The sequence below is a fragment of the Ranitomeya imitator genome, chromosome 4, assembly GCF_032444005.1.
Source record: "Ranitomeya imitator isolate aRanImi1 chromosome 4, aRanImi1.pri, whole genome shotgun sequence".
NCBI lineage: Eukaryota > Metazoa > Chordata > Amphibia > Anura > Dendrobatidae > Ranitomeya > Ranitomeya imitator.
This window is the reverse complement of record NC_091285.1, coordinates 658,852,648-658,873,676: the sequence shown is the minus strand read 5'-3', so window position 1 is coordinate 658,873,676 and position 21,029 is coordinate 658,852,648. Positions and strand designations below refer to the sequence as shown.

General features: G+C 43.5%; 1 protein-coding gene across 4 annotated transcripts in view; it reads left to right on the top strand.

Annotated features, from left to right (window-relative positions):
• SHFL (shiftless antiviral inhibitor of ribosomal frameshifting) overlaps positions 1-21,029 on the top strand; it is a 57,948-nt gene that overhangs the window by 19,477 nt on the left and 17,442 nt on the right. For 2 of the 4 annotated variants that reach the window (XM_069767066.1, XM_069767068.1), the window contains exons 2-5: positions 5,930-6,071; positions 7,723-7,772; positions 10,301-10,342; positions 15,620-15,649. In XM_069767066.1, the coding sequence (XP_069623167.1) occupies positions 5,930-6,071; positions 7,723-7,772; positions 10,301-10,342; positions 15,620-15,649 (264 nt within the window). Of the gene's footprint in view, positions 1-1,745; positions 1,817-5,860; positions 6,072-7,722; positions 7,773-10,300; positions 10,343-15,619; positions 15,650-21,029 lie in introns of those variants that run through there. The other 2 variants (XM_069767067.1, XM_069767065.1) reach the window with 2 other exon arrangements.

The window sequence follows — 21,029 nt, the reverse complement described above, 5'->3', positions numbered from 1 at the left end:
GTCAATGGAAACATGTTCTGTTTAGACTCCATCAAAAGTCGTGTTGGTTATGGACTTTTCTGAATTCTGGAACTTGCACTATTCATTTGCTTGTGGCAGCCCACCCTGAATTGGTGTTGAAGCTTTCGTGAAAAGTCAAGTTTACTGGGATTGAGCACTAGAGTAATACCTTGTGTAAATGAAGAAGTGAAGTGACGTAGTATAAGGAGAACAAGCCAAGAAAAGTGAAATCCTATCTAATCCTAAGGTATCATAAGAGCTATTGTCATCTCTTTTAGAGAACCGTGAAAGTTCTTCTTACATGATCTTGATATTTATCATACTTAGAGTCAGTCTGATACTTCATCAAGTGGAAATACAAAGACACTTGTGCACATCTAAGGTCTCCACAGGGCAGGAGAGCACAGTCGTGGCATTGACTTCTGCAGTCATGTCTCTTACCCATGTGATTGGTTGATACTGAGTCCTCTGTGAGAACCCACTGAGATCCAACTAAGTAGGAAACATAGATTTAGATCAAAGCTGGCATAAGACAATTATAAGGTGTCAACTGAGTATATTTGAATGTTGGCATTTGTTCTAGGCAAGAGACCTTGATCCATCTAGCTCGAAAGTGGCATCAATGGAGACATATTTGAAAGAATCATGCTGACCAATGCCATGGGGTATTGCTCTGCTCAAAGTCCAGTATAGAACTGATCGCTATGATGACAAATTCTACTTACACCCAGCAGCCATTTTGATGTCATATGTAGCTCCAGTATCACCAGTGCCCGGGCCAGTTTAGGTAGTAATTTCCATACACTACTTAATGGACCTGGACCACTGTTTCTTGAAGACCATGTTAATGCATGAGCCCTTGTACAATGATACCTAGATGCCTACACACTTTCAGTAGTTCAGCCAAAATATGGTCTTTCCAACATCTGACAGTGACTTATTGCCTGGAAGCTTGAGGATTGAAACCCCATACACATTTAATACTCATGGTCCTCACAAAATTTTCTTCTATTGTGTGTGGGCACCCTGTCAGATGACCACCCAAAATTGCCATGAAAAGTGGTTCATCTCGTTGATGGTGGTCTTGTAGAGAAGTTCTTTTGAAGAGAGTTCACCACACTTGTCTTCTGTCAGCTGATTTGAATGAATCATGGACTTAGCTGCTCAAATTGTTAAAGATTAGCTTCAGTTTTGAGGAAGTTCATGAGATCATAATTCCTACCAACTTGGAGGAAGGAACGAAGAACCCGTGATCTTCTCCGTACTCTATGTTATTTGGGTGCATAATAGTTGGAGGACAGTTGACTGCCCAATGGCCCAAATGTTGTCAGGTATGTCTGTCAGTGCACCTGGGTGATAGATGGTAGAACACCACGTGGCATCCTGGGGTATATTATTTTTCCTAATATAGACTCAGGGAATTGGCGTCCATTCATGGAATATTGTCCATAACCCGATGCCTCAAGGATTTTCATGATCTGTTGGTGTTTCAGGGGTTCCTACTGTGCCCTGTGTTGGGCACTGTTCCTGGGTTTCCCTTTTTTCCAGAATTCAGCTCTGCACAGCATGCTTACGATATTGGTGAATGTATAATTCCTGCTGATGCAATGTGCGCACTGTGTGGCATCATGTCTGTGTTTTGCAACGTGCATGCCAATTCTAAGTGTACAACGTTCCAGGATGCCACATGATTGCCGGAATTACCTTTAATTTTGTCTTGTAGCTTCAGGACATTAACTTGAAGAACGTTGTGGATTCCTGTGAATGAAATCTGCATGTTCCCCATATGGTTTCATGATGACATCCAAGTTTTATGGTAAATCCTAGGTTATTTTGTCCGGACTGAGTTCTCCGGTTTGGCATGACCTTGATCATTGAAGCTTCAGAGTCCGCAAAGAACTTGAGGAATACAATGGCTTGTGCCAACACTGGTGCCATACTTACTAGGGATGTCATGTCAAACACCAATTGTAGTGGTTTCTCCAAACCTCTGTAACTCTGTTGTAAACCTGTATGTACTATATTGGTGCTTCTACAACGTTCATATGGGGAAAGGGGGGTAGGAAAGGACTTGGGGCATTAGGAAGTTCTGGTGTCAAGGGCAATTGTAACACTTTTCTTCCTTAACCACTTAAGCCTTTTGCTGATGACAGAGACCACGTAAAAACTAATGTCTGATTTTGGCGGCCGATGTTGGCTCAGTAAGGCCCCTTTCACACATCAGTTTTTTGCCATCAGTCGCAATCCGTCGAATTTTGAAAAAAACAGATCCAGCGACTGATGCCACCGGATCCGTTTTTTTCTCATAGACTTGCATTAGCGATGGATGGCCTCACATTTCATCCGTCGTTCGCCGGATCCTTCGAAAATTGTTTGTCCGGCAGCCGGAGACAACGCACACAGTAACGTTTCTTGTCTACGTCGAAAAAAACAGACAGCGACGGATCCGTCACCGTACGTCGTTTGCTAGAATGGAAGCCTATGGCGCTGGATCCGTCAAATGACGGAATCCGGCGACGGATTCTGTTTTTTTTTTAACTGAGCATGCTCCGATCCAGCCAGATCTGCTAGTTGGATCCATCCAAAAAACGGATCAGTCAAATCAGTTTTTCACAATCTGCGACCGATCTGTCGAGCCAACGGATTGTGACTGACGGCAAAAAACTGATGTGTGAAAGAGGCCTAACGAATCGGCGAACGTATACTGGCTTGTTTACACCGGCTACCCAAAACCGACGTGGAGTAAAACGATTGATCTGTCTCCAAACAGCATCACGTTGTTGGCGGCACATTTACCGTTTACATCTGGCGTTGTGCCGCTAATCTGTTGATTTTTATACTGGCATAATCTACCTGGTTACTTGATGAGCAAGTGTTTTGCTCGTTCGTCGGATGATCGCATGACTTGAAAATTGAAAATATTGTCTAAATGCACCATAACTCCTGCGCTACTCTAGACCCCCAGAGATGTTTACAAAATTCCCACCACCACCGTAGGTCTGTGCCTATTGCATTATGGAATTATTGGTGCCACTTAGTATAGGTCATAATTGTCAGCGGCGAGGGTGCGACACCCGGCACGCCCACCAATCAGCGGGTTGTTTACTGTGTAGTGGCTGCTGCTATGATCGGCATTTCAGCGCCTATTATTTTGAATTATTAGGTATAGGACCCCCCGCCAATCCGATGATGATTTTTTTCTAAAGATAGGTTATCAATGTAGTGGACAACCCTTTTAAGCCTTCTTCTGTTCACAGAGACAAAGGAAACAACTCCTTCACTACCTTTGACCACAAGGGAGGTTTCCGTTAACCCATCATTATATAACATATTTGTACCACCAGTAAATTAATTTGGGGGGTGAAAGGGATAGTGCAACAGGAACGCTTGGCATCATTTAGAATTATCCTTCTTTTAGATATGAGACCTCATTAAACCCTTCACCATCCTAAATCTAGCCTAAAGCTTTATGCAACATATTGGTGCCACCAAAAGCAGAAGGGATGGGGCATCAAAGAACCTTGATGTCAAGTAGGATTTTAGGGCTATCCTTCCTCAACCACTGCTGACCATAGACAACATAAAACAACTTACTCCTTCACATCTTAGACGACCGTGGATATTTCAATAATCCATTCACCATCTTCATTCTTGCCTAAAGCATTATTTAACATTTTGATATCTCTTAGGGTTTTTTTTGTATGAGGGGCAGATGAAAGGGGTATCAGGAAGCCTAGGAATCAAGTGGGCTACCATAGAGACAATAAAAACATTTAAATCTTCCACTACCGTAGACCACCAGGGATGTTACAATCATGGTTTGTTTATACCCCCCGTGGGATTCCAAATCAGTATTAAAAATATGTCGTAATGCAACTGCTTTATGCTATTGCATCACATGAACTCACCAGAATAACTATGACCGTGGCAATTAAGTTTGCACTCTTTTACATCTTTATGTAGCGTTATGCAGGTGTTATATACAGCAGTACCTAGCCATGAGTATATACTGTGCATGGAGAACCTCGGCGAAGCTCTCTATGATAGTAGTCGTTCAGATGTTTTGTGTCTCTTGTAGACTGTTGTGGTTCCTCCTTGGCAGTGTCCTTGTCCATATGTAAACAGCTGGGATTTTGGCTCACTACAAAGAATAGCTTGACCTCCGCCAAGAATAAACAATTACTGTGGGCTCATCTCCGCCCCTCCATTTTGCTGTTAAATACTGGATGGATATAATGGAGTTAACCCTTTTACATGCTTGCTGATAAAACAGGCCCACCTTAGAGCATTCACGATCTATGCTTCCCTCACAATAGCGAGTGTTCCCTTTCCCTGCAGCACTCCCACAGGTGGGATGAAGTATGACATTTTTGCTATTGAAATCAGTGGTTTATGTAATGTGGATGTGCCTGGTCTTTTTGTGCGTGGTAGCTTTTTTTTTAGTAACCCTAATAAGATGGGGACTTCCTTCCATTAACTTAGAATTTCTTTAGGGAAGCGGCATACCGGGGTTGCCAGGCCCTGCGATTGGGGCAAGTCAAGTATTTCGGTTACCTGAGTCCTTTCCACCTTTCCATTATTGAAATATGTATTCAGCCCCTAGCACAAGTACTGCATTTTCAGAAAATGCTGATGTAATTATAGTTTGCCCTTAGGCCCTCTGGTTTTCTGCTTTTTTTCTGAAATCACGTGTCAAAAATGAAAGTTATACATTTTTCAAAAAAAATTTTCTTTTTACTTTTTATTTGTTTTTTTTTTTTTTTTCAAGTTCCTAATTCTAGCCCTAGCCTTAACCCTTGCCTGAAATTTTTGGTCCCCATAGAACTTGGCGCCCCAAGGCAAATTATTCTGTGGTTTCCCACGCCCTGTACACAATGACAATGCCTGAGGGTGCCCTCACATATAGCATTTTTTTACTGCTTTTTTCTTGGCTTTTTTTTTTACATATCACATTCATCACATCTATCTAAAAGAAAAACTTTGTTAGCCAGAGCAACCAATTAGAGCTCAGTTCTGATAAAATTAAAGTTTCTCTGTGATTGGTTGCCCTGTTTTTTTTTTATTTTAGGCAGTTTTGATAACTCTTCTCGAATGAGTTTTTTTAAACTATTGTTTGTTGTTTTTTAGTTTTTCTTACAACTTAGGACAATCTAGTGTAGGTGGTTTTTACGCAGTTTGTGGCATTTTATTTTTCTTTAGACCCTTTTTGCTCATGTTGTGTTTTTAGGTGTTTTTTGTTGTGTTTTTTTTTTTCTGATTACAAATCATGTGATTGTAAGAGGAATCTGCAAACCACATGATTTCTAATATGGAGGTAGATTTCTCCAAACCGGTTGCCATCTTCGTTGCCTCCAACTCCTCAATTTCCATGACTCTGACTCCACCAAAATGACTCCGACTCCACAGCCCTGCTACCTTCTACAGGTAGGTTGACTTTTTGGCCACACCGAGGCAGCACTGTCGCAAAAAGATTGGGTTTCCTAAACTAGACAACTATTGATCACACAGTGTCGGACTCAAGGTATCTTACTGATTGCATTAGTTACAGGCTATTGTTACGTATCCCTTGTAGGAGTTCTGGCATGTGCCAAGCAGGAAAGTGTCTCGGATTCGTCTGCCACCGCCAAGTGCTGGAACCAGGTGTGTTTACTCTCACAATGCAAACAGCTGCCGAGCACCGCAACGTTAAGAACCGTTCCCAATAAAAACGTTATGCTATCATAACAGTTCTGCGTTAGTCAACAGAGCAGACCTCAGTTAGACCGCCGCTTCCGCCTGTTATTTGGTGACTCCACCATGTGCTTTTACATACGACTGCAGAGAAAACTCTCCCAGAACATTATAATGGTGCGCACGCACAAAAAAGAGGTAAATGATGATCTTACACCGTGGTGGTAGTAACCTTGCGTGTCCTGTATTGTACCCCCAGTTGGAGAAGAGTGTCCGCCGCCTGCGAGAAAAATTTCATGGCAATGTCCCGATAGAGACGGCGGTGTTGCTGATGAGAAAATTTGCAAACAATCATGCCCAGGTGTGCCAACGGATCATTCTGTGCAAGGATGAACTCAATGGTAAGAGAGGGTCATCAAGGACACTGCTGCCTCATTTATAGTATTCTTCCAGATGTTTCTTAGTTGATTTATGACCATGACTACCGCTTAGTGTCCCTTGTGATTCAATAAAAAAAGTCATTAAGCACAATATAACACTGCGGCCAAGAGTGAACAGGTATCACTCTCCCATCATAATCACCAGACACTGGTAGCTGAAAGAGACTACTCCCAAGCACAATATATACAAAAAAATGGAGTAAACGCAATATCCCACCAATCATTATATAAAAAAATAATTTTTATTCAATTAAATAGTGCATACAAATATATCCATATGGTCCGGGACGCGTGCGCCGCCTTCATCGGCATTTCCGGTATAGTTCTATTTAAACCTGAGAGACTAGTTGATATGCATCCCCTTTGAGAAAGCTGGACCGCGAAACGCGCTTCAAGGGCATGTGGGAAGTCGTGCGATTCACCCCTATTCCTGGGTTAGCACGTTGATTTAACTGCAGTAGTTCTGGCCCATGGTCGATATAGGTTTCTGGGATTATAGGACAGACTTTTTGATGGAGTAATAAGTCTCTGAACTCTGCGTGGTGTGACTACAATCATGCTGATACCATGAGGGATCACATTGTGTCACTCACCTCTTCCCTATCTTATCACTAGTTTTTTGCCTTTTTATCTCCTGTGTTTGGGTCTGTATTGTAATACGTACAATGATATATTTGTATGTACTATTTAATTGAATAAAAATTATTTTTTTATATAATGATTGGTGGGACATTGCGTTTATTCCATTTTTTTTGTATATATTAGTGTCCCTTGTGATAGACAGCCAGCGGCCATCTATCCTCAACACAGCCTGCTGACCCCTATGGCCCTTGCAGTCGCTTCCATCTATCCCCCAATGCAGCCCGCTTCCCTCATCCCCCTCACACGGCCGCAGCTCTCTATTTCCCGACACAGCCCGCTGCCCTCTATTCCCCGACACAGCCCGCTGCCCTCTATTCCCCGACACACCCCGCTGCCTTCTATTCCCCGACACAGCCCGCTGCCCTCTATTCCCCGACACAGCCCGCTGCCCTCTATTACCCGACACAGCCCGCTGCCCTCTATTCCCCGACACAGCCCGCTGCCTTCTATTCCCCGACACAGCCCGCTGCCCTCTATTCCTCGACACAGCCCACTGCCCTCTATTCCCCGACACAACCCGCTGCTCTCTATTCCCCGACACAGCCCGCTGCCCTCTATTCCCCGACACAGCCCGCTGCCCTCTATTCTCCGACACAGCCCGCTGCCTTCTATTCCCCGACACAGCCCGCTACCCTCTATTCCCCGACACAGCCCACTGCCCTCTATTTCCCGACACAGCCCGCTGCCCTCTATTCCACGACACAGCCCGCTGCCCTCTATTTCCCTACACAGCCCGCTGCCCTCTATTCCCCGACACAGCCCACTGCCCTCTATTCCCCGACACAAACCGCTGCCCTCTATTCCCCGACACAGTCCAGTGCCCCGTTTGGAATGTCTTGGGGGATTAGACCCTTCCTCACATTATCTTCCGATGTTGTTGGTGTTCCTGTTACCTTTAGATAGTTACATAGTTAATAATGTTGAATACATACACATGTCCATTAATTTTTCTCCTTTATTTCCTTTATAGACTTTGATCAAGAGGAGAGAAGCAATTTAAAAAAAGACAAGGTGGCGATGGTGAGACATGTTATACACTCTACATTCCATCAAAGAATTACATACCGTATTTACTCGAGTATAAGCTGACCCGAGTATAAGCCGAGGCACCTACTTTTGCCACGGAAAACGAGTATAAGCCGGGTATGCATTGTCCCCTCATCCCTGTCCTGCTATGCGTGGCTCCCCCTGTCCTGTCCTGCTATGTGTCACTCCCCCTGTCCTGTCCTGGTATGTGGCTCCCCCTGTCCTGCTATACGTGGCTCCCCCTGTCCTGTCTTGGTATGTGGCTCCCCCTGTCCTGTCCTGGTATGTGGCTCCCCCTGTCCTGTCCTGGTATGTGTCTCCCCTGTCCTGTCCTGGTATGTGGCTCCCCCTGTCCTGTCCTGATATGTGTCTCCCCTGTCCTGTCCTGGTATGTGGCTCCCCCTGTCCTGTCCTGGTATGTGTCTCCCCTGTCCTGTCCTGCTATGCGTGGCTCTCCCTGTCCTGTCCTGCTATGTGGCTCCCTCTGTCCTGTCCTGCTATGTGTGGCTCCCCCTGTTCTGTCCTAGTATGTGGCTCCCCCCATCCTGTCCTGGTATGTGGCTCCCCCTGTCCTGTCCTAGTATGTGGCTCCCCCTGTCCTGTCCTGGTATGTGGCTCCCCCTGTCCAGCTATGTGTGGCTCCCCCTGTCCTGTCCTGCTACATGGCTCCCTCGTCCTGTCCTGCTATGTGTGGCTCCCCCCGTCGCTATCCTGGTATGTGACTCCCCCTGTCCTGTATATGGCTCCCCTGTCCTGTCCTTTTATATGCATGGCTCCCCCGGTCCCATGGCTCGGCTTCCCCGGTCCCTTGGCTCGGCTCCCCTGGCCCCCATGGCTCGGCTCCCCCCGTGCCATGGTTGTATCCATGGCTCACACCCCCCCTTCCAACCCCACTCCCCGTCCTACTCACCCTCCTCGCGCCTGCATCTCCGTCCCTGCATCTCAGCGGTCACATGGTACCGCTCATTAAGGTAATGAATATGCACTCCACGCCTATGGGAGTGGAGACGCGTACATATTCATTACCTTAATGAGCGGTACCACGTGATCGCTGAGCAGAGGAGAGCTGCTGGCACCGGGACAACAGAGATGCAGGGACGGAGATGCAGCAATGGAGGGTGAGTATGATGTCTTCTGTTAGCCTGCTGCTGCTACGCCGCTCCCACCCCCCTTCCCCCAGCGTTCTGGACAATTGACTCGTGTATAAGCCGAGGAGGGTGTTTTCAGCACAAAAAAATGTGCTGAAAATCTCGGTTTATACACGAGTATATACAGTACATATACAGCTCTGGCAAAAATTAAGAGACCATCAAACAAAACCCTGTCATGGGCAGCGCAATCTCCAGACCTGAACCCCATGGAAAACCTCTGGAATGTAATCAGGAGGATGATGGATAGTCACAAGCCATCACACAAAGGTTTGCGCCAGAAGCAGTGTGAAAGACTGGTGGAAAGCATGCCAAGATGCATGAAAGCTGTGATTAAAAATCATGGTTATTCTACCAAATATTGATTTCTGAACTCTTCCTGAGTTGAACCATTAGTATCGTTGTTTCTAAATGATTATGAACTTGTTTTCTTTGCAGTATTTGAGGTCTGAAAGCACTGGTTGTTTGTTGTTTGTTTTTTTTAATCTTGACCATTTCTCTTTTTCAGAAATGAAATACAAAATGTATTGGTTGGAACTTCGGAGACATGTTGTCAGAAGTTTATAGAATAACAGAACAATTTACATTTTACTCAAAAATATACCTATAAAGAGAAAAATCAGACAAACTAAATATTTTGCAGTGGTCTCTTTATTTGTGCCAGAGCTGTGTATAAAGTCTGCAGACTCTGTGGTATCAGAAAGATAGATTGCAAAAATGACCCCATTTTGCTGTATTCGTGTGAATCAAATCCCCAAAATTTAAGGTTCTCCAGAATCCAAAATTTGGGGCAAAATTCGTAACAAAATTAGTATAGTTACAGAACGATTCTTCCATCTCTGTTCATTCAAGCATTGTCCCTTTTATTGATAGAAGAAGATTTGAAAAACCTCTAATAATTTTTTTCAGTTGTGAAAAACGACTGATATACGGATCCAAAATGGATCCAACATACAGACAAAATAAAGGTCAATTGAGAGAGACAAAAAAAAAGAGGTCTAAGGGTCTCTCCATAGAACAACCATAAAAAAGACCTTCTTTGTCCTCCTATTTTATCAGTATGCCATAGCCCTGGTGGGCCAGTGTCATAGAGTTAGCAAGTGTCAATCATTTAAAAACATATCCTAATAATTTCGGAGCTCTCTATGGTTCCTTCCGTGTGTGATCGGTAGTAGGTCTCCTCTGATGTATTCATTCTTCAGGCCTACAATCCAAAAAGTGGCCTCATATAAAAAGATGGACATAGGAGATCCAACAATTTCCATCAATTCCACCACTGGTCTGTGGCTTCAGGGAGAACATTCGCCCTTCTTCTGACTTTTTGGTTTTGTGCTAAGATAACGTTATAGTGATGATTCTTTTCTGCTCTTTCAGAATGTGATCAATAAAATGAAGAAGGACGGCGACGTACCAAAGGTAAACCTTGTGCCTGTTGTTGGCAGCTGCCCTTTTTTTGGTGATATTGTGTATGTGAGATGTCATATTAGTCGATGGTACCCCTAGGACTTCCATAAACTTATACTAATATACCACCCCAGTACGTGGGACTGAAATGTCGCGATCCACACAGATACATAACTCTTGTGCCTTAAAAGAAGTCTCGCCTGTAATTTAGAACGGTGCATTGTGGGAGTTGTGACTACTCATAGAGGAAAATCTTTAATTAACCCCTTAGTGACAGAGCCAATTTGATACTTAATGACCGAGCCAATTTTTGCAATTCTGACCACTGTCACTTTATGAGGTTATAACTCTGGAACGCTTCAACGGATCCCGCTGATTCTGAGATTGTTTTTTTCGTGACATATTGTACTTCATGTTAGTGGTAACATTTCTTCGATATTACTTGCGATTATTTATGAAAAAAACGAAAATATGGCAAAAAAATTTAAAATTTTGCAATTTTCAAACTTTGTATTTTTATGCCCTTAAATCAGAGAGATATGTCACGAAAAATAGTTAATAAATAACATTTCCCACATGTCTACTTTACATCAGCACAATTTTGGAAACCAAATTTTTTTTGTTAGGGAGTTATAAGGGTTAAAAGTTGACCAGCAATTTCTCATTTTTACAACACCATTTTTTTTTAGGGACCACATCACATTTGAAGTCATTTTGAGGGGTCTATATGATAGAAAATAATGAAGTGTGACACCATTCTAAAAACTACACCCCTCAAGGTTCTCAAAACCACATTCAAGAAGTTTATTAACCCTTTACGTGCTTCACAGGAACTGAAACAATGTGGAAGGAAAAAATGAACATTTAACTTTTTTTTTGCAAACATCTTAATTCAGAACCATTTTTTTTTTTATTTTCACAAGTGTAAAAACAGAAATGTAACCATAAATGTTGTTATGCAATTTCTCCTGAATACGCCAATACCCCATATGTGGGGGTAAACCACTGTTTGTGCGCACCGCAGAACTTAGAAGTGAAGGAGCGCCGTTTGACTTTTTCAATGCAGAATTGGCTGGAATTGAGATCGGACGCCATGTTGCGTTTGGAGAGCCCCTGATGTGCCTAAACAGTGGAAACTCCCCACAAGTGACACCATTTTGGAAACTAGACCCCTTAAGGAACTTATCTAGATGTGTGGTGAGCACTTTGAACCCCCATGTGCTTCACAGAAGTTTATAATGTAGAGCCGTGAAAAAAAAAATCGCATTTTTTCTACAAAAATGATCTTTTTGCCCACAAATTTTTATTTTCACAAGGGTAACAGGAGAAATTAGACCACAAAAGTTGTTGTGCAATTTCTCCTGAGTACGCTGATACCCAATATGTGGGGGTAAACCACTGTTAGGGCGCACCGCAGAGCTTGGAAGAGAAGGAGTGCCGTTTTACTTTTTCAATGTAGAATTGGCTGGAATTGAGATCGGACGCCATGTCGCGTTTGGAGAGCCCCTGATGTGCCTAAACAGTAGAAATCCCCCACAAGTGACCCCATTTTGGAAACTAGACCCCCCATGGAACTTATCTAGATGTGTGGTGAGAACTTTGAATGCCCAAGTGCTTCACAGAAGTTTATAATGCAGAGTCGTGAAAATAAAAAATATTTTTTTTTTCCACAAAAAAGATTTTTTAGCCCCCAAGTTTTTATTTTCACAATGGTAAAAAGAGAAATTGGACCCCAAAAGTTGTTGTCCAATTTGTCCTGAGTATGCTGGTACCCCATATGTGGGGGTAAACCACTGTTTGGGCGCACGGCAGAGCTCGGAAGGAAGGAGCGCCGTTTTGGAATGAAGACTTTGATAGAATGGTCTGCGGGCATTATGTTGCGTTTGTAGAGCCCCTGATGTACCTAACCAGTAGAAACCCTCCACAAGCGACCCCATTTTGGAAACTAGACCCCCCAAGGAACTTATCTAGATGTGTGGTGAGAACTTTGAATGCCCAAGTGCTTCACAGAAGTTTAGAATGCAGAGTCGTGAAAATAAAAAATATTTTTTTTTTCACAAAAATGATATTGTAGCCCCCAAGTTTTTATTTTCACAAGGGTAACAGGAGAAATTGGACTGCAATAGTTGTTGTCCAATTTATCCCGAGTACGCTGATGCGCCATATGGGGGGGTAAACCACTGTTTGGGCGCACGGCAGAGCGCCTTTTTGGAAGGAGCGCCTTTTTGGAATGCATACTTTGATAGAATGGTCTGTGGGCATTATGTTGCGATTGCAGAGCCCCTGATGTACCTAAACTGTAGTAACCCCCCACAAGTGACCCCATTTTGGAAACTAGACCCCCCAAGGAACTTATCTAGATGTGTAGTGAGAACTTTGAATGCCCAAGTGCTTCACAGAAGTTTAGAATGCAGAGTCGTGAAAATAAAAAATATTTTTTTTTTCACAAAAAAAATATTGTAGCCCCCAAGTTTTTATTTTCACAAGGGTAACAGGAGAAATTGGACCACTAAAGTTGTTGTCCAATTTATCCTGAGTACGCTGATGCCCCATATGTGGGGGGTAACCCACTGTTTGGGCGCACAGCAGAGCTCAGAAGGGAGGGAGCACCATTTGACTTTTTGAGCGCAAAATTGGCTGTCGTGTTTGGAGACCCCCTGATGTACCTAAACAGTGGAAACCCCCCAATTCTAGCTCCAACCCTAACCCCAACACACCCCTAACCCTAATCCCAACCTGATCCATAATCCTAACCACTAACCCTAACGATAATCACAACCCTTACCCCAAAACAACCCTAATGTCAACCCTAACCATAACCCTAATCAAAACCCTAAATTCAACACACCCCTAATCCTAATCTCAACCCTAACCTCAAACCTAACCCTAATCCCAATACACCCCTAATCACAACCCTAACCTTAACCCTAATCCCAAACCTAACCCTAATCCCAAACCTAACCCTAATCCCAAGCGTAACCCTAATGCCAACCCTAACCCTAATACCAAATGTAATCTAAACCCTAACCCCAGCTCTAACCCTAACTTTAGCCCCAACCCTAGCCCTAACTTTAGCCCCAACCCTAACCCTAGCCCTAAGGCTACTTTCACACTTGCGTCGTTTGGCATCCGTCGCAATCCGTCGTTTTGGACAAGAAACGGATCCTGCAAATGTGCCCGCAGGATGCATTTTTTGCCCATAGACTTGTATTGCCGACGGATCGTGACGGATGGCCACACGTCGCGTCCGTCGTGCACTGGATCAGTGTTTTGGCGGACCGTCAGCACAAAAAAACGTTCAATGTAACGTTTTTTTTTACGTCGCATCCGCCATTTCTGACCGCGCATGCGTGGCCGTAACTCCGCCCCCTCCTCCCCAGGACATAGATTGGGCAGCGGATGCGTTGAAAAACTACATCCGCTGCCCACGTTGTGCACAATTTTCACAACGTGCGTCGGTATGTCGGGCCGATGCATTGCGACGGCCCCGTACCGACGTAAGTGTGAAAGAAGCCTAACCCTAAATTTAGCGCCAACCCTAACTCTAAATTTAGCCCCAACCCTAACCCTAAATTTAGCCCCAACCCTAACCCTAAATTTAGCCCTAACCCTAATCCTAGCCCTAACCCTAGCCTTAACCCTACCCCTAACCCTACCCCTAACCCTACCCCTAACCCTACCCCTAGCCCTAACCCTAGCCCTAACCCTACCCCTAACCCTACCCCTAACCCTAACCCTACCCCTAATTTTAGCCCCAACTGCTCTTCTCCTGCCGGCCGGCAGATGGAGACAGATGGCGGGCGCACTGCGCATGCGCCCGCCATTTTCTTTTCCCCAGAAGACGCCGGCGGCCAGGAGGAGCAGCAGGAGGACCCAGGGACACAGGTGAGTATGGCAGGTTCCCCGAATCCCCCTATTTCTCTGTCCTCTGATGTGCGATCACATCAGAGGACAGAGAATTACACTTAGCTTTTTTTTTTTTTTTTGCGGTCGCCGGTAAACAGTTAATTACCGGCGATCGCAAAACAGGGGTCGCTAAAACCGACCCCGATCATGCTCTTTGGGGTCTCGGCTACCCCCAGCAGCCGAGACCCCAAAGATTCTCGCGGGGCCGGCGGGCGCACTGCGCATGCGCCCGCCATTTTGAAGATGGCGGCGCCCACCGGGATACACGAGGAGCATCAGGGGAGATAGGTGAGTATTGGGAGGCTATCTGGGACCCCTTTTCTCTGTCCTCTGATGTGCGATCACATCGGAGGACAGAGAAATTAAAAAGAAATCGCGTTTTTTTTTTTTTTTTTTTTTTGCGATCGCCGGTAAACGGTTAATTACCGGTGATCGCAAAAGCGGGGTGGGTAAAAAAAAACCCGAATCATGTTATCTGGGGTCTCGGCTACCCCCGGCAGCCGAGACCCCGGAGAAAATCCGACTCTGGGGGGCGCTATTCACTTTTTCCACAGCGCCGTTAATTAACGGCGCTGTGGTTTAAGTACCCTTAGCGGCCGCCGTTAAAAGGCGTATCGGCGGTCGCTAACGGGATAAAGAGGACCTGTGATCAGGTCAAGCATGTCCATTTTTTTTCTATTTTATTCTCCCTTCTCCCCTGAGTATTTTGGTTCTTGTCTTTTTAAAATGCGCCATACGGTTTTAGAGATATGAGCCTTTTTATTCAGTGCTACTTTTTATAGTTTATACAAAGGGGCGTGGCTCACAGGGTAATAATGCTGAGCAGCCTAAAGACACGCCCCAGAGGATCAGCAGGACTAAAATAATAGCAAAAACTGGACTTTTCACATGCTGAAAGGTCCTCTTAGCTGTACTATTTTTCCTCCCTTTTTCTACACATGCCCTGATATGCTGCTCAGCACTTTGTGTAAACTTTCAAACTTCGCAAACTACATTCAGTAGTGACATTTTCCTAGGTTTTTTTTTTGGTGTTTATTAGCAGATGACAGGCTTTTTCACTGCTTAGATCCTCATAGAGATCAGATATAATCTGAAGTGGAATCTAGCAGCAAGTGTTTCATTTCCCTGCAGTGCCCCCGCAGGTAAAAATAGGTATTACACTAGTGGCGTTAAAAATGTATAACTTTGCAGTACACGAGTAGACTGGCTCCGGCAGAGATATTGATGCATATAAATGAGTGAAGCCCCTTTTTGAGAACATAAAATGATCCTTTGAAAATGTTTTTTGTGAACAAGACAAACTCTAGGAAGGCGACACGTTACACGGTATCTCTTGTCGTATCATTATTGATTTCGTATAATGATCTGTTTTTCCATTTTTAGGGAGATTTGGGCTCTGACAAGGATATAAAGGTAAAGTTCATGATTTTGTGATAATTTATCATATATACATTTATATGTAAATTCGGACGATCGCTCCATCAGTTTATTTTTAGCTTTAAAGGGACAGTCAATATTTTTCACAAAATTAGATAGGGTAAGGTCCAATAACATGAGCTTAATTCGACCTGTTAACCAGCGAGTTCCAATCCAATATATACAAGTCGATTGGCGATATTAATTTTAACATTTAATATTGAAATGAATTAAGTTTGTCGCCTCGCTGCTACTGTGAATACATGTTATGATAGGGCTTATTGTAACTTGTATTCTTATCAGTACCAGCTAATCAAAGTCATATATTTTACTGCTTTTTCTAAAAGTAATAAATCCTACTGCTCCTGTTATTCCATCTTAAAGTGGCATTGTCTCAAGTTGTCTCTTGAGCAGCTCAGAACTATGCAGTCTCCTTACTTCCTGGTTTCTGGGTGGGCGGGCTCTCCTTGAGTGACAGCTCTAGTGAATAGTAGAGCTGTAATAGTAGAACTATAAAGCTCAGCACAAGATCTGCTAGAATACATTCAGTTACAGTTATATGAAAAAGTTTGGCACTCCTATTAATTTTAAGCTTAATGTTTTATAAAAATTGTGTTTTTTGCAACAGCTATTTCAGTTTCATCTATCTAATAACTGTTGGACACAGTAATGTTTCTGTCTTGAAATGAGTTTTTTTGTGCTAACAGAAAATGTGCAATCTGCATTCAAACAAAATTTGACAGGTGCATAAGTATGGGCACCCCACCAGAAAAGTGACACTAATATTTAGTAGATCCTCCATTTGCAAAAATAACAGCCTCTAGTCACTTCCTGTAGCTTTTAATGAGTTCCTGGATCCTGGATGAAGGTATTTTTGACCACTCCTCTTCACAAAACAATTCCAGTTCAGTTAAGTTTGATGGTCGCCGAGCATGGACAGCCCTCTTCAAATGATCCCACAGATGTTCAATGATAGTCAGGTCTGGCGACTGGGATGGCCATTCCAGAACAGTGTAATTGTTCCTCTGCATGAATGCCTGAGTACTAGATTTGGAGCGGTGTTTTGGATCATTGTCTTGCTGAAAGATCCATCCCCTGCGTAACTTCAACTTTTTCACTGATTCATGAACATTATTGTCAAGAATCTGCTGATACTGAGAGGAATCCATGCGTCCCTCAACTTTAACAAGATTCCCGGTGCCGGCATTGGCCACACAGCCCCAAAGCATGATGGAACCTCCACCAAATTTTACTGTGGGTAGCAAGTGTTTTTCTTGGAATGCTGTGTTTTTTGGTCGCCATGCATAACGCCTTTTTGTATGACCAAACAACTCAATCTTGGTTTCATCAGTCCACAGGACCTTCTTCCAAAAAGAAATTGGCTTCTCCAAATGTGCTTTTGCATACCTCAGCCGACTCTGTTTGTGGCGTGCTTGCAGAAACGGCTTCTTTCGCATCACTCTCTCATACAGCTTCTCCTTGTGCAAAGTGCGTTGTATAGTTGACCAATGCACAGTGACACCATCTGCAGCAAGTTGATGCTGCAGCTCTCTGGAGGTGGTCTGAGGATTGTCCTTGACTGATCTCACCATTCTTCTTCTCTTGCCTTTCTGATGTTTTTCTTGGCCTGCCACTTCTGGCCTTAACAAGAACTGTACCTGTGTTCTTCCATTTCTTTACTATGTTCCTCACAGTGGAAATTGACAGGTTAAATCTCTGAGACAGCTTTTTGTATCCTTCCCCTGAACAACTATGTTGAATAACACAGGTCAACAAAAAAAAATTTTTTTTTCTGGTGTCCAAAATATTTTAATGAATTTGGGGTATTTTTGGGGTGCTGATTCTGAATATGCTATCAGTTTTGCCAGATTGGCTCAAGTTTTTGAGATTTTTGGTATCTTATTTATAGCACTTGTTGGTAAATGCGACGCATCATCTCATTAATTTCTTTGGATTAGTACTTGAACTGAGCAGTTCTCAATATAGTTTTGTGTTAATTAGTGTTCTAAAAGTTTGTTCATAGCTTGATTTTTGCACTAACTTTATGTTGTCTGTTTTCCAGTGAAAAGCATGAACTCATCAAGAAGAAGTTGTCTTAACGATCCAGACTCATTCTGTTACATTTGTGGTGAATACACACTGCCAAAACACACTTCATCATCATCATCAGGTGGGGGAAGGTCAGGTAACATGGTAAACACAGGTACAGGCACATCTTCACAATGAGGGACAGGCCTTCTTGCAGATTCCATGTTAGGTTACTCCCATTTTCGTTTCTTATGCTTATTGAATCCTTGCACTTGCACTGCACAGAAATAACAGTCATCATGATGATTTTTTTGCTCTCTCCACACCATTGGAACACCAAATTTGAAGCTTTTTCTTTGTCCTTTGCTCCATTTTCGTAATAATTCGATACATGCTTTGCACACTATGTGTGGTGCCCAAAACTTGTCTTGGTCCCCAAGCATAACCCCAAAATAGGCAAAATACACTTTTTTTTACGAAGTCTGTTATGTTTCTTCTATGTTTTGGCAGTGTGTATTCACCACAAATGTAACAGAATGAGTCTGGATCGTTAAGACAACTTCTTCTTGATGAGTTCATGCTTTTCACTGGAAAACAGACAACAACATAAAGTTAGTGCAAAAATCAAGCTATGAACAAACTTTTAGAACACTAATTAACACAAAACTATATTGAGAACTGCTCAGTTCAAGTACTAATCCAAAGAAATTAATGAGATGATGCGTCGCATTTACCAACAAGTGCTATAAATAAGAAACCAAAAATCTCAAAAACTTGAGCCAATCTGGCAAAACTGATGACATATTCAGAATCAGCACCCCAAAGTTACCCTAAATTCGATGAAATATCTTTGGCACCAAAAATGCTGTTGACCAGTGTAATCTTTGTTTTCAGATCATTAGACAGTTGTTTTGAGGAGCCCATGATGCCACTCTTCAGAGGAGATTCAAACAGGAGAACAACTTGCAAGAGGCCACTTTAAGTAGCTTTTCTCATGATTGCATACACCTGGCTATGAAGTTCAAAGCTCATGAGGTTAGAAAACCAAGAAAAGTGCTTTAGTAAGTCAGTAAAAAGTAGGTAGGAGTATTTAAAACAAGAAAATGATAAGGGTCCCCATACTTATGCACCTGTCAAATTTTGTTTGAATGCAGATTGCACATTTTCTGTTAGTACCATAAACCTCATTTCAAGACAGAAACATTACTGTGTCCAACAGTTATTAGATATATGAAACTGAAATAGCTGTGGCAAAAAAAACAATTTATAAAAAAACATTAAGCTTAAGATTAATAGGGGTGCCCAAACTTTTTCATATAACTGTATCTGTGGTTTGTTCTCAGTCTACACTATCACTGTATTGACACATAGAGATAACAGGGCATTTGAACAATCACACAGCTGAACAGTGAGAACAGTGATTATCAGTCCTGATGTGAAAGCTGCCAGGCTGGCAATTTACAAGTGTGGAAGATCAGCGGGAAGTGAGCTGATAACTGCTGTATAGAAATGAAGAGGCTGGTGTTGTGAATTCCGCTCTTGGGCTCCCTCCGGTGGTTGTAAGTAGCATTTTTGTGAGTTCTGCTCTTTGGCTCCCTCCTGTGGTTTTTAGTGGTATGGCTGCTTCTTGGATTTAGCTTCAGCAGCTGTTTTCACTGATCGTCTTTCTGGCTCGGCTATATTAGTCTGGCCTTATCCCTCATTCAATGCCAGTTGTCAATTGTTCCTGCCTGGAGTCATTGCTCTTAGGACTTTCCTGACACTCTGACCAGTTCTTCAAAGCTAAGTCCTTGCTTGTCCTTTTGCGGATCTCTTGTTGTGGACTTTGTTGTTCAGCACTTTCTTTGTTTTTGTTCATTTGTCCAGCTTTTCAGTATGGATCTATTCAGATAAGCTGGAAGCTCTGGGCAGCAGAGTTTGCCCTTCCACACCTTTAGTCAGGTGTGGAGATTTTTGCATTTCTCTGTGGTGGACTTTTTCTAGTTTTTATTACTGGCCGCACAGTGTTCTGTCCTGTACTATTTTCTATCTAGCTAGAAGTGGCCTCCTGTGCTAAATCTTGTTTCATACTACGTATGTCATTTCCTTCTCCTCTCACAGTCATTATTTGTGGGGGGCTTATCTATCCTTTGGGGATTTTCTCTGAGGCAAGATAGTTTTCCTGCTTCTATCTTTAGGGGTAGTTAGCTTTTAGGCTGTGACGAGATGCCTAGGCAGAGTTAGGAGCATTCCACGGCTACTTCTAGTGTTGTGTTGAGCTTAGGGACTGCGGTCAGTATAGTTGCCACCTGCTCAGAGCTAGACGCATGTCGCTCCTTAATCACCAGATCATAACAGGCTGGAGAGAGCTGACTGGGATGTTGAGTTAACCCCTACCGCTCCTCTGGGCCAGGCCCTAGAGATCGGGCTCCATGGATATGAGCTGTACACTATAAAAGATAAAAGTTCTCATTTCAAGCAGGCCTCTCAATTCTCCTGTAACTGTTGAAATGCGTTACATTATATTGTTATTATTGTCTGTACATGTCTCTACTTAACTGTAAACTGCTGTGGAATATGTTGGTTCTATAGAAATAAAAATTATGATTTACAAGAGAATGACACCAGATAGAAAAAGCAGTCAATTTCAAACGTGCTTATTTTCATCCTGTCTAACCTATTAAAGAAATGTAAAAACTTAAAAACACCCCTTTGCGTATATATAAAAAGTATAGATGTACTATTAGTTCCCAGCACAGCATGATTCCCCCATAGCACCCCACACAGAAGGATGCCCGCACAGCCCACACACAGTATGATACCCTCACTGACCCCCACACAGTATGATATCCTCACTGTCCCCCACAAAGTATGATGCCCCCTAACACAGTATGTGGCCCCCACAGCTTCCCAACACAGTATGATGCCTCACCCCACAGTTTTAACCCTGAAGTACTGACTTACAATAAAAAAACTAAAACGACTCACATCACCCTGTGCCCCTGATAGTCACATCACCTTGTTCCCCTGATGCGCTCACATCACCCTGTTCCCCTGATGCGCTCACATCACCCTGTGCCCCTGATGTGCTCACATCACCCTGTTCCCCTTATGCGCTCACATCACCCTGTTCCCCTTATGCGCTCACATCACCGTGTTCCCCTGATGCGCTCACATCACCCTGTTCCCCTAATGCGCTCACATGACCTTGTTCCCCTGGTGCTCACATCACCTTGTTCCCCTGATGCGCTCATGTCACCTTGTTCCCCTGATGCTCACATCACCCTGTTCCTCTTATGCGCTCACATCACCCTGTTCCCCTGATGCGCTCACATCACCCTGTTCCCCTGATGCGCTCACATCACCCTGT